The 11,935-nt window shown below is 59.7% G+C and overlaps 1 protein-coding gene across 2 annotated transcripts; it reads right to left on the reverse strand.

The window, feature by feature from the left end:
* Positions 1-1,972: 1,972 nt before the first annotated feature.
* On the reverse strand, positions 1,973-10,901 carry GPR108 (G protein-coupled receptor 108). Of its 2 annotated transcripts, none has more exons than XM_070622763.1 (18): positions 9,741-10,901; positions 8,889-9,008; positions 8,001-8,057; positions 7,701-7,783; positions 6,850-6,974; positions 6,660-6,727; positions 6,498-6,566; positions 6,301-6,405; positions 5,923-6,056; positions 5,745-5,820; positions 5,136-5,209; positions 4,927-5,044; positions 4,703-4,833; positions 4,567-4,610; positions 4,251-4,300; positions 3,962-4,045; positions 3,718-3,842; positions 1,973-2,487 (listed from the first exon to the last, which is right to left on the reverse strand). In XM_070622763.1, exons 1-18 carry the CDS (start codon positions 9,858-9,860, stop codon positions 2,415-2,417), a joined length of 1,656 nt encoding a protein of 551 aa, XP_070478864.1. In that variant the 5' UTR covers positions 9,861-10,901; the 3' UTR covers positions 1,973-2,414. The 2 variants fall into 2 exon arrangements, with proteins under 2 accessions (XP_070478864.1, XP_070478863.1); XM_070622762.1 differs by having other exon boundaries at positions 6,274-6,405; positions 9,741-9,928.
* Positions 10,902-11,935: the final 1,034 nt, after the last annotated feature.

Consider the following 11,935-nt stretch of genomic DNA (forward strand, 5'->3'; position numbering starts at 1 on the left):
CTTCCTCTTGCTCCCTGTGTCCAGCCTTCAGCACCCCCTGGACTGTCTCTCCCAGCCCATCCTTCTCTCCATCCCCGTGCTCCCTGGCCTCCCTTCTGTAGACTGTCCTGTTCCAGTTTATCCACAGCAACTGGGCTTTTCTTTTCTAAAACACGCCTTTGTATTCCTTCTACAAAATGATGATGTGTAATATGTGAGTACGCGCTCCTGACAGTGAACACCGCCATGAGGCTCAGCGACAGCATCTTGTCTATTTCTCGTATCTTCACTTGTTTATTCTGTACGCTGTGGGCGCTGTCACTATCCTCATTTTACAGCTGAAGAAACTGAGGGCTTCGACCACTTGCCTGAGATGCTCTAGATGGTAAGAGCTGGGACTGGAACCCACCTCTAGAGTTCTTGCTCCCAAACTGCAGGTGTTTCTGATGGCTGCTGCAACAAGTGAGCGCAAACTTGGTGGCGTCAAACAACACGCATTTATTCTCTTACAGCTCTGGGGGGGCAGAAGCCTAAAATCAAGGTGTCAGCAGGGCTGTGTTCCTTCTCCAGGGGAGAATCTGTTCCTCGTCTTTTCCAGCTGCTAGAGGCTGCCTGCATTCCTTGGCTCATGGCCCCTCCCTCCGTCCTCAAAGGGCCTCATTATAGCCTCTGTTTCCATCATTACATCTCCTTCTCTGACTGTGACCCTCTTCCCTCTTATAAGGATGCTTGTGATGACATTGGGAGCAGCCAATTGGTGCAGGATAATCCCCCATTCTAACATCCTTAACTTAATCGTATCTGCAAAGCGCCTTTTGTCATGTAACATAACGTATTCACAGGTCCTGGGCTTAGGATGTGGGCATCTTTGGGGAGCCATGACTCTGCCGACCCCAGCGTGCACGTGGAGGAAAACATCCACCCTGTATGGCCATGTCCCTCCTGCTTTAATCTCTTCCTTGGCTCCCGTGGGCCCCAGCATGAAGTCCAAGTGTGTCTGCCTGTCTTTAGGCTTCTGCTAGCTGCTCTAGCCCTCCCACTGGCCCCAGCCAGCTTGGCAGCCAGACCTGTGAGCTATTCCGGGCTTCTCCGCCTTGCTCGCATAACTTCCTCAGTCTGCAATGCCTCCCCACTTCCTTCTTCGGCTGGCTGGCCTATTTATTCATCTTGGCCCGAGTTAGACTTGTTTCCGCCTGCAGGAAGCCTTGACCCCAGCCCGATTCCCCAGCCCTCTGCCATGCCTGCAGCCCCCACCGAGGAAAGTTTCTCAGAGCTCCAAAAGGGGTTCTGGGTGCTCTAGTTAAAGGGCGAGGTGGGGCAGGGGACGACATGCATCTTGGGAGCCTGCCCACAGATGCGTGCACAGGTGCGTCTCTAACCTGAGGTCACTCCTCAATTCAGGGCAATCCTTGAAAGGTCAGGCTGTGTTGCTGGGCACTGTGCCAATAGGTGATACTCCATGACTTATGGGGTCCCCAGTTTATGCATGTGGAAACAGAGAGGTTGAACCACTTGTCCAGGGTCACAGAGCAAATGGGGGAAAGGTGGAGAGGTTTGGCTACAGGGAGTCCAAGGGCAGTGGGCAGTGTGCACAGAGGTAGAGGACGGCCCTGGAACCAGACAGCCGGTGCTTTGAGTCCTGAGTCTCCCATCAACTCATTAGCGGTGTGACCTTGGGCAAGTCACATAGCTTCTCTGTGCCTCATAGGCTTTCTAATGAGTTAAGGTCCACGGGAGGCTTAGAATAGGGTTGTGGCATGTGGCAATCGCTACGCGTGAGCTACCGCTTGGCAGACTCTTTCGCCGAAGCCACCTGTGTGTCTTCCAATCACTTTTTTCTCATTTCCAGTCTTTGCACATGCTGTGCCCTCATCTGGGCCTGCGAGGCCCCCCCACCCCCCCACCACGGTAAGCCCCTTGAGCGTTGGGGTTGAGCGGGTCTTGGTCACTCTTCTGTCCTCAGCATCCAGCATAGGGCCCAGCACACAGTAGCTGCTCAAATAACATTTATTGAACGTGTAAAGCAATGGATTCTGCAACCCACCTCCCCTCCCCCCGAACCCCTCAGCTCCCCCACCTGCCCACCGGAATCTGGGTTTCTAAGTTGTAAACACACCTCTGTGCTAGACCTCAACCCCCAGAAAGGCAAGTAACCGGGGTAGCAAAACAGATTGGTCATTTCTGTACAGCTGCTATTGGGGGGTGGTCCCGGGGTGAGGCCAGGGCTGCCCGATACTGAGGGGGAAGAGGCAGCTGTCTTCTTCTGACTGGGCTCCGGGAACTCAGGTCCCGGGAAGCTGGGCACCATGTGCGCACCGGCCCCCACATCCTCCCCGCATGCGCTTTGGGAGAAGAGCTGGACGGAGGAACGTGTGTGAGGAGAGGAGGACCAAGGAGGGTCGAGGAGGATCCTCCGCGATGAGATGGGGATATAATCACACCAGCTCCCGCCCGCTGGCTGTTTGGTTGACTTTGGACAGGCCTTCCCGGAACCCAGAATCGGTCATTCTAGAGGCAGAAAGCAAGGAGGCGGTCCAAGAGTTGAGGCGCGCTAGGCCCTGCCCAGTTGGCCCCCTCCAGACTCCTGGCCCTGTCCCCACTGCCCAGAGCCCCCGCCCCCCTGCCCTAGCCCTAGAGCTGCCCAAGCCCCGCCCTCCACACCTAGAGACGCTCGGGCCCCTTCCCCAGAGCTACTTGTGCCCCGCCCACTCTGCCCGAGATGCCCGCCCCAACACCACCCCTACTGCCTATGTCCTGCCCACTCCACCCTCAGAGTTGCCCTGGTTCTGCCCCCAGAGCTGCCTACGCCCACCCACCGTGATTCCCCTGCTGCCCACTTCACCCAGAGCCCTGGCCCCGCCCACCCAGGCCCCGCCCCTGCTGCCCAGGCCCCACCCACTTCACCCAGAACCCTGGCCCCGCCCCTGCTACCCAGGTCCTACTCACTTCTCCCAGAGCCCAGGCTCCGCCCACCCAGGCCTCACCCCTGCTGCCCAGGCCCCACCCACTTCACTCATAGCCCTGGCCCCGCCCACCCAGGCCCCACCCCAGGTGCCCAGGCCCCACCCACTTCACTCAAAGCCCAGGCTCTGCCCACCTAGGCCCCACCCACTTCACCCAGAACCCTGGCCCCGCCCACCCAGGCCCCACCCCTGCCACCCAGATCCTACTCACTTCTCCCAGAGCCCAGGCTCTGCCCACCCAGGACTCACCCCAGCTGCCCAGTCCCTACCCACTTCACTCATAGCCCAGGCTCCACCCACCCAGGCCCCACCCCAGCTGCCCAGGCCCCAACCACTTCACTCAAAGCCCAGGCTCCGCCCACCCAGGCCTCACCCCTGCTGCCCAGGCCCCACCCACTTCACTCAGAGCCCTGGCCCCGCCCACCCAGGACCCACCCCTGCTGCCCAGGCCCCACCCACTTCACCCAGAGCCCTGCCCTGCCCTGCCCCAGCCCCACCCACTTCACTCAGAGCCCTGGCGCCGCCCACCCAGGCCCCACCCATGCTGCCCCGGCCCCACCCACTTCACTCAGAGCCCAGGCTCCACCCACCGAGGCCTCACCCCTGCTGCCCAGGCCCCACCCACTTCACTCAGAGCCCTGGCCCTGCCCACCCAGCCCCCACTCACTTCACCCAGAGCCCCAGCCCTGCCCACCCTGGCCCCATCCCTGCTGCCCAGATTTTGTCCACTCTATCCCCACAGCCCTTCGAGCCCCACCCAACCCAGCAGGCTCACATTTGTTCCACCTGCAAATCCTCCTCATCCTCCTGGGGCAGCTGCAGGTACGGGTTGTCGCCTGCGGGCTGGAACTTGTAGCCCGTGAGCACGAAGAAGGTGAGAGTGGAGACCTCCACCAAGAGCTGGGCGGGGGGTGGGGGGCGAGGGGACAGAGCAGGAGTGTCAGGCACATACCCTCTCAGGGCGAGCCCCTCCGCTGTCTGGTCCACCCTCCCGCCCCACCTGGGGCCCTCGAGCTCACCTCGTATAGCCACTGCCACTGGAAGGGGACAGCCACGCGCAGCAGGATGGCAATGATGCGCGTGAAGTAGACGTAACAGATGACCTGCAGGGACATGAGTGGCATGAAACCAAGGGACCCCCAGGGCGGTGAGACCACAGAGACCAGTCGGGATGCCTGGGGTCGGGGCTCGGGGATGGTGGGCAGAGGGGCGAGGCTCAGAGTGACGGCAGATGGAGGGGTTAGTGGGGGTGTGCCAGTGGGTTGGTTGTTCACCCCCCAACCCCCATGGTGAGCGCGGGGTTCCTACCATGACATAGTAATGCCGGAACAGCTTCAGCTTGGCCAGATTCACTGCCACTGAGGGGTGGGCACAGAGGGGGGCGGTCAGTGGAAGGAGGCTGAGGGCGGGACGAAGGGGAGGGGTGGAGGAGGGCTCGGGAGACGGAAGACATTTAGAGGAGTGTCCACGGGGCGCAAAGTCTGGAGACGGATGTCCAGGGCATGGTAGAGAGGCAGGAGGGGACAGTCAGAGGGGAGGGAAGGGACATCCAGGGGTCAGAAACAGGGGCCTACAGTAGGATGGCGGCTGAGGGCACAGGGAGTCCCAGGGAACAATGCCTCACCTTTCCCGTCGGTGCCAGATGCGTCCTGCAGATGCCGGATGGACCTGGGACGAGGTGGGAGAAACAGGGTGTGGTCAGCACTCCTCCGCCCATAACCATGGGGGGCAGGGGGCGGGGGCCGGTGCCAAGTCCTTACCAGACCACAGGGAAGAGGATGGTGCCGCAGCAGATGAGATCCACCAGGAAGAGGATCTCCTTCCAGAGCCCGTAGTCGCTGGCGCCTTCCTCGCGGGACTCCAAAACGATGTAGGCCACATTGGCCAGGACCTGCGGGGCGGGGCGGGGCGGGGCCACGTGGGTGGGCGCGCCACACAGGCGCATGTGTCCTGCCTGCCCGCCCGCCCCGGGCCTCCTCCGCACCTGCAGCGGAATCACGATGCCAAAGATCTTCTTCTCTTTATCGGACAGGACGTACTTGACGAAGGCCCAGCCGGAGCCGATCAAGGCGATGGTGATGAAGAGGAGGGCGCCCTTCAGTCTGGGGGACGGGGGTGGGGGGTGGTGGGTGGGGGAGCCCAGCCCTCTCCTGCCTGCCTCCCGCCACCTGCCCGGCACAGAAGGGCACTCACAGGTGCGTGATGTAGTGCATGACAGCGAGGCCTTCGATGGGGTGGCCCTGGCTGTTGATGAAGTAGTAGTTGATCTGGAGGTGGATGGACGGATGGACAGTCAGACAGATGGACAGGTGGGTGGGTGGGTGAACGGGTGGATGGTGGTTACAATGGGGCAGATGGTGATGGTTTGGCAACACGGACAATCCCTATCGGACGGGTGGTCAGGAAGTCGAATGAACTAAGTTTCGATCAGGATGGCGAGTGGCCTCAGAAATGGACAGTTACGGCCAGAACAATGGATGGACGGTCGGCTGGACTGAGGGACGGGCAGTCACAGCTGCAACAGTGGATGGAAGGTCATAGTTGGATGGATGGACAGTCACAGCTGGACCAGTGGACAGCCAGACTGAAGGGTGGACAATTGTAGCTGGACAGAAGGACAGGCAGACAGATGAGTTGGAGGGACAGCTGGCCACAACGATATAATGGATGGACACACAGATGGTTGGACAAATGGAACCCCAAGCCCAGGGTCTGTAGGGGTTTGGGGAGTGGCCTGTATGGGCTTCTTCCTGGACCCAGAGACCCCAGCCCGCCACCTCCTGTTCCCAGCCCAAGACTCACACTGTGGAAGAGCAGGGAGATGCTCTTGGTGAAAGCCAGGGCCGCCATGAGCCAGTGGACCTTATAGACCTTGTACCTGGCAGGGGATCAGGGACAGAAGCGGGAGACATCAGTCAGGGGCAGGGCCTCGAGGGTCTGAAGAGGGGAGATGGGGGACCCCCGGGAGCAAGGGCATTACGTGTTCTTGCAGAGGACGGACACCCAAAAGATGCCGGCAGCCAGGAAGCAGGCGGACATCACCAGGTAGAGCTTGAAGAGGGGAATTTCCGCCGCCGACAGGAAGCCCTCGGGGTTCTTCTCCCGGATCATGACCTGGGGAGGGGGCAGTGGTGGGCAGTGGGGGTTGCATGGTAGTTCTGGACTGGCAGAGCCCTGAGTGTGAGTCTCCAGCTCTCCCACGCTTTAGCTGGGTGACCCCCGACCCCGTCTCTGAGCCTCAGTCTTCCCATCTCCCAAATGGGTCTATCAGCTTTCTTTTCACAGCACAGCTGCAAGGAGGATGGGAAGACACTAAACTCTGGGGGTGGACCTGGCCTGTAGCTGGCGCTCCACGCACCGTGATGTCGAATGGGTGCTCCCGTCCTGGCACCAAGTTGTAGCAATTGTGGAAATTGAGGCTGTACTGGCCTTCCTCAGCCCTAGAGCCGATCACCACATGGAACTGGGTGGTGAGGGGAGACAAGAGAGGAGGCCTCAGCGTGGGGGGCCCCGCTCTGGGGAGAGGTGGGGTCACAGGTGCTCACAGACACTCACGCTGAAGTTGTAGGAGTCGTTGAGATGGCCCAGGCCCATTACCAGCTCCTTGTCCTGCCCACTGAGGCCCTGAGGGGACAGAGCACCTCCACTGAGCATGAGCCGGCCCCAGGTCCCCAACGCCCCCTGCGGTGGGCCTTTCTCCCTCCTGCCTTGGCTTGCCTGAACCTGCTGGTCTCCTTGAGACACTGTGGGTTTCGACTTGTCCTTGTCGAGCGTCGTGTTGGTCCCTGTAGGGGACCAGTGAATGAGTTTAGAGATGCGCAGACAGAGGGACAGCAGAAAAATGGGGGGATGGGCACACCAGCCCTGCCCAGCCCCTGTCCCTGCCCGCATAGCCAGCCTGACTCACCACTGTCCACCTTGGGGGTGACCACGTGCTCTGGCTTCGGGAGCCCTGGTTTGGAGGGCGCTTCCTGGAGGAGTCCAGGAGAGATGAAGAGCTTCTTCTGCTCCCCATATTTTCGCACCTGGACCCTGGGATGAGGGTGGAGGGTAGGAGGATGAGGCTGGGAGCTGAAGGCTCATGTCAGGCACACCACCTGCGCCAAGGGACTCACTGGCCCGTTGGGCCCTCTGGGTCTCCTCTCTGGGGGCTGGCGTCACGCTGATCAGTGGTCACAAAGTTCTAGCATTTGGGTACCACCCATCGAGATGGCTGCTATATCTGTGCGCTGCCTGCACCAGTGTTTGTCATTTTCCATGACATTAACTCACTCATTCTCCTTAAGTACATCATTTAAAAAGAAAACGCTGACATACACAGAGAGGCAACATGGTATCTTTGGACCCTGGTGCCAAGCTGCCTGGGTGCAAACCCCAATTCTTGGGCATCAGTTCTCTCATCTTTAGAATGGGGATAATAACACTAGAAGGGGTTGATGAGTTAAGCTCTGTAAAGCTCACAGGACGCTGCCTGGAGCATAGGAAGCATTCAACAAGTGTGAATGACTGTTATTAATTCTCACAACAGCGCTGTGTGCGGGGCTTCTGTACTGAGACCCCAAGACTCCTTGGGCACCCCTCCCCTCTCTCCCTCCTGCCCACAATCAGAAGGCTTGAAGGCGAAATTAAAAAGTGAGTGGCTTTCCTCCGAAGGGCGCCAAGATTCTCTCTGGCTCCACCCGATCAGCTCCTGTGAGTACGGCATCGAGGGAAACTCAAAGGATGGATCTTTAGGGGAGCCCCCGGCCCCCAACTCACTTCAGATCCTTGGTGTTGATGAGGAAGAGAACCAGGAAGTTGGTACTGTTTTTCTGGAGAGGACACTCTTGGGGGTCCCGCGTCTGGGGAGTGGGCAAGAGGGAGCCTTAGGTTACCTCCTCCCACTGGCCCAGCCCAACCCTGCCTCCTCCTTGTCCACCCTGCAAAGGAAGGTCTCTTCCTGCTCCTCCCCCAGGAAAGAACGGGGGTCTTAGGGCTGCAGATGCAGACAGACAACACCCCCCTCCCACACCATCCCAGGCCCTCCGTGCGCCCTCCCGACCTCCCCCCTCCACTCACTGAGTATGATCGAACGCTGCCAGATCCAGATCGAACCCGGGTCAGACTGAACCCCAACTGGCAGGTGGAAAGAAAAGGGGAGGATGTGAGGGGCTCTGGTAGAGCCCCCCCCACCGCCCCAAGCCACCTCTTTCAGTACCAATAGAAACGTAACCTCGAATTTACTGATGACCTACTATGTGCTAGATCCCACACTGGCTCACTGAATTTTCCAGCAATCCATGCTGTCCCCCGCCCCCTATTCCTCTTCCTTTAACCCCTCACCATCCTGTGTCACTGAACTTGGATGTCACTTCCTCAGGGAGACCTTTGCGGGTCCTCTGGACTAGCCTACCTTGTTTTCTCCAATTAAAATGTTGATGTAAAAAAAACAAATAAATAAAATGTTGCTGGCTTCCGGCTTTGGCTCTGGAATCCAGCACACTTGAATTTGCATCCAGGCTCTGTGACTCTAAGCAAGCCACATACCTCTGAGACTGTGTAAACACCAGTAAGTTTGGATTTACAGGTGCCAAATTTTCACAGCATCCCTGAGAGTTGGCTGTGTGGGAACAGACCCATGGAAATTGCTTTGCCTGGTACCCGGTACCCAGTGGGTATTCCATGAATCTAGCTACTCCTTTTGCCTGCAGGAACTGGGGCTGTCTGGTCCATTGGTATGCCCTACCCCACCCCCTGCTCCGGCCTCCAGCTCAGTGCCTAGCACATACTGCATAAGATATTATTATTCCTACATTACAGATGAGGAAACTGAGGCTCAGAGAGGCCAAGGGACTTGCCCAAGATCCTACGAGTGGCTGGCAGGGCTAGGATGTGAATCTAGTGGAGGTGGACCTCGGAAACTTGTGCACCTCGCCCACTTCCAGCAAACTCCTCAAAGCCCCTCACCAGTGGGACTTTCTCGTCTGTCTCCTGGAGGCGCAGCCGCAGGAGGCTCAGGTCCACCTCTAGGGAGCCGTTGGTGTAGAAACCGAAGCTGTTCAGTGGGATGACCGCTCGCTTCTCCCCCTGCCGGAGACCAAGAAGGCAAAGGCAACTCAGACTCCCAGCAGCTCAGCCCCAGGGCGCTGGCATGAGGCTCCCCTAAGGACCTCGGCCCCCTCCTGGTATCTCCATACTTAGGACAGGTCAGAGGGTGACAGAAGAGGCTGAGAGGGCCTCCTCGGAGGCCGTGACCCCAGACCCATGCCAGACACGGTGGCCCCGGTTCCTCTGGCCACTGAGAATCCAGGGAGAGAAAGCCTGGGGCACCTGGAAGTCCCCGCACTGGGTGAGCATCACCCGGAGAGCAAAGTTATGCGTCTCGGCGGGCCTGGCTCTCATCTCCTGGAAAATTTTTAGATTCCATCTGAGCCCCCAGCGTGCCGAGATTTCAACTGAGCCCCCAAGATCCCAATGAGCGCCCAGAGGACCCCATTCTAGAACCCGCAGGGTCTGCCCTGGGCGGCACCACGGGTCCCTAGCGCCCCCCAACCGATCTCGAGAATTTGGAAGGCTAAGAGCCAAGGGTCTCGGGATATGAAGCCCCGCCCCCGACGGGCGGGGTCGACCAGGCAACTCCATCGGGAGGACCGAGGGGGTTCCCAGGACGAGCCCACTCCGGGCCCGGAAACGGGGGGCGCCGGACCGCTCCATCCCGCGTAAGGAGCAGGGGAGGTAGGACGAGACCACTCCAAGCCAGGGGCTTCTCCGGGACAAAGCTGAGACCCCCGCTCCGGACCGCGGCGCGGCGGGACTCACCGTCAGCGCCAGCCGGTGGATGCGCCCAGAGCAGCCGCCACACAGCAGCAGCAGCAGGAGCCACTGCCCCCACTCAGCGGGCCTCCCGCGGGCAAGCCCCCTCCTCTCGCTCACTGCCATTTCTGGAGCCACCGCATCTCCTGACACCGCCTCTGACGCCCCCAAGCCCGCCCACCTATCAGCCAATCGCCGCACGGTGGGGCCTGACCTGTCGGCTTTTCCAGCCCGCGTAACCAATCAGCGATCGCTTCCTCGCAAACCCTCCCCCGTACGACCCCAAATGGACAGCACCAGCTCCGAATAGGAGCGCTGATACCGCTTAACTCCTCCTCCGCTCTCACCAATCCCTAGGAAGGTTGTCCCGGATGTAATTTGATGAACAGTCCATCTAACCAATTGTGATGGATCTGATATCCGGCCCTTGAAGCGGAATTCCTCTACCTACTCTTAACTGACAGACCGGTCCAGGACTACATTACCCAGAATGCAGCGCAACAGGGCATTCACTAAACTACAGTTCCCAGTATCCCCAAGGACGGACTTCCCTCTTCTTACCCCGGGGTTGTGGCTCCCAGCCAGAGCTCAGGATTTTGGTAAACAGTACGCATCTGCTATGGCCTGTCCTGTTCTCCTAATCTTCCTGATCCACCAAGAGGCCTAAACCTGGCCCCAGGCTAACTCTTGACCATGGGATGACCTATGACCTCAGACTGAGTCCCCAGTCTTAGGCAGAGCTTCCTATCCCGGAGTGAGGCAACTGGAGGCCCACCCACGGATCCCAGGCTGGACTAGACTATGGGCTGAACCCTGACCCCGGGCTGAGCAACCTCCCAGCAACTCCGCCCTGACCTCAGCCTGAAACCCAGTCTCCCCCACCTCCTTCTGACCCTCGATCTAGACTGAGCCTCAGTCTCTGTTTGAGCCCCCGACCTGGACTGAGCCCCGACTCCTAGACCCTAGTTTGAGTCCCAGACCCCCAACTGGATTGCTGACCGCTCTGCTAAGCCTCTGACCCTGTTCTGAGACCCCATTCCGAGACCCCATTCCAAGCGTGGTGCCGCCCAGGGATGAATCCGAATTCCAGTTAGACTTTGAGACCAGGGTTGAGATCCTAATCCCCGACCTGGCTGAGCCCCTGACTCCATCTGATCGCCAGCCTCTGGAGCACAGCCCATTTGCACTTGAGGTTTTCTAGCTCAGAAGCCACCAGCAGGTGGGGCCAGGTCCCCGCGGAGCCATCTGTCCCAGTGTGGGCTCCAGGGAGCTTTTCTCCTGGGCTCCCCAGTCTATGTACTGGGAGCCTGGAGGCTCTGAGCCTAACTCGTCCCTGGGAGCCCCCAGCCCCAGCAGGGCGTCTGTCACCTCTGTAGCCACAGAGAAAGTACCAAAGGCGGCAGAGGGTGAGGGTGGAGCTGCTGGGATCCCTGCCCTTTCATCCCAGGGCCTCAAAGGGATTAACAAGTTGTGAATAGACTTTTATGAGAGAGACAAGACAGACTCCCAAGCCCCAGGGCCCGAGTATATGGGGGGGAGGTGCGGAATCGGCATCTCAGGGTCTGCACAGACAATAAAACCCCATTGGGCCTTAATGGATGGGACTGGAAAATGGGCAGGTGCAAGTGCAAGGTGTACGGGAGCCAGGGAAAGGCCTGGGCCCGGCGCCCCAAGGACGGCCCGTCCTCAGTTTCCCGGCGGAGATTTTCGGGGGCGGGGAGGGGGGGTTGGTGCGGAGAGGCAGGATGCGGTGGGGGCGCTAATGGACCCAGCCTTGGCAGAGGTGCGTCCTGGGCAGGATCGAAGTCCTTCCATCCGCCCTGTGGCCGGAGGGACCAGACCATTAATGGGACGAGCGTAGACGTCTGGAGCCGGGCCGGCCCGCAAGAGCCGGGTGACCTCAGGTTCTCCCTGCGCAGGGGTGGGGGAAGGACTTGTTGGGTTGGAGTTTTAGTGTCTTGGCCCTTTAAGGAATGGTTGAAGGGAAAGAGGGAAGGAAAAACAATTCGGGGCGGGGTAGGGGTGGGGGGGGTAGGAGGTGTCCCGGGGATTTGGAAAATGGGTGGGGGTCCTTTAAGGGGTCGGTCCCGTGGCAGCTTTCCTTTAAAAGGGGGCGGAGCGTCCGTTGGCCCCCGCCTCCTTGGGCCCCGCCTTTAGGGCGCTGTGCGGGGCTCCACGCGGGTCGGGGCGTGGCTGAGCCT

The sequence above is a fragment of the Equus przewalskii genome, chromosome 6 (assembly GCF_037783145.1).
Source record: "Equus przewalskii isolate Varuska chromosome 6, EquPr2, whole genome shotgun sequence".
NCBI classification, from domain to species: Eukaryota; Metazoa; Chordata; class Mammalia; order Perissodactyla; family Equidae; genus Equus; species Equus przewalskii.

What these genes read in the sequence shown, in the direction of transcription:
- GPR108 (XM_070622762.1), bottom strand. Translation starts at nt 9,860, where the DNA reads ATGGCAGTGAGCGAGAGGAGGGGGCTTGCCCGCGGGAGGCCCGCTGAG. An exon ending in GCAGCGTTCGATCATACTCA is followed by an intron (nt 7,784 to 8,000) that starts GTGAGTGGAGGG and finishes CCCACTCCCCAG; the next exon opens with ACGCGGGACCCCCAAGAGTG. An exon ending in ATCCTCTTCCCTGTGGTCTG is followed by an intron (nt 4,611 to 4,702) that starts GTAAGGACTTGG and finishes ACCTCGTCCCAG; the next exon opens with GTCCATCCGGCATCTGCAGG.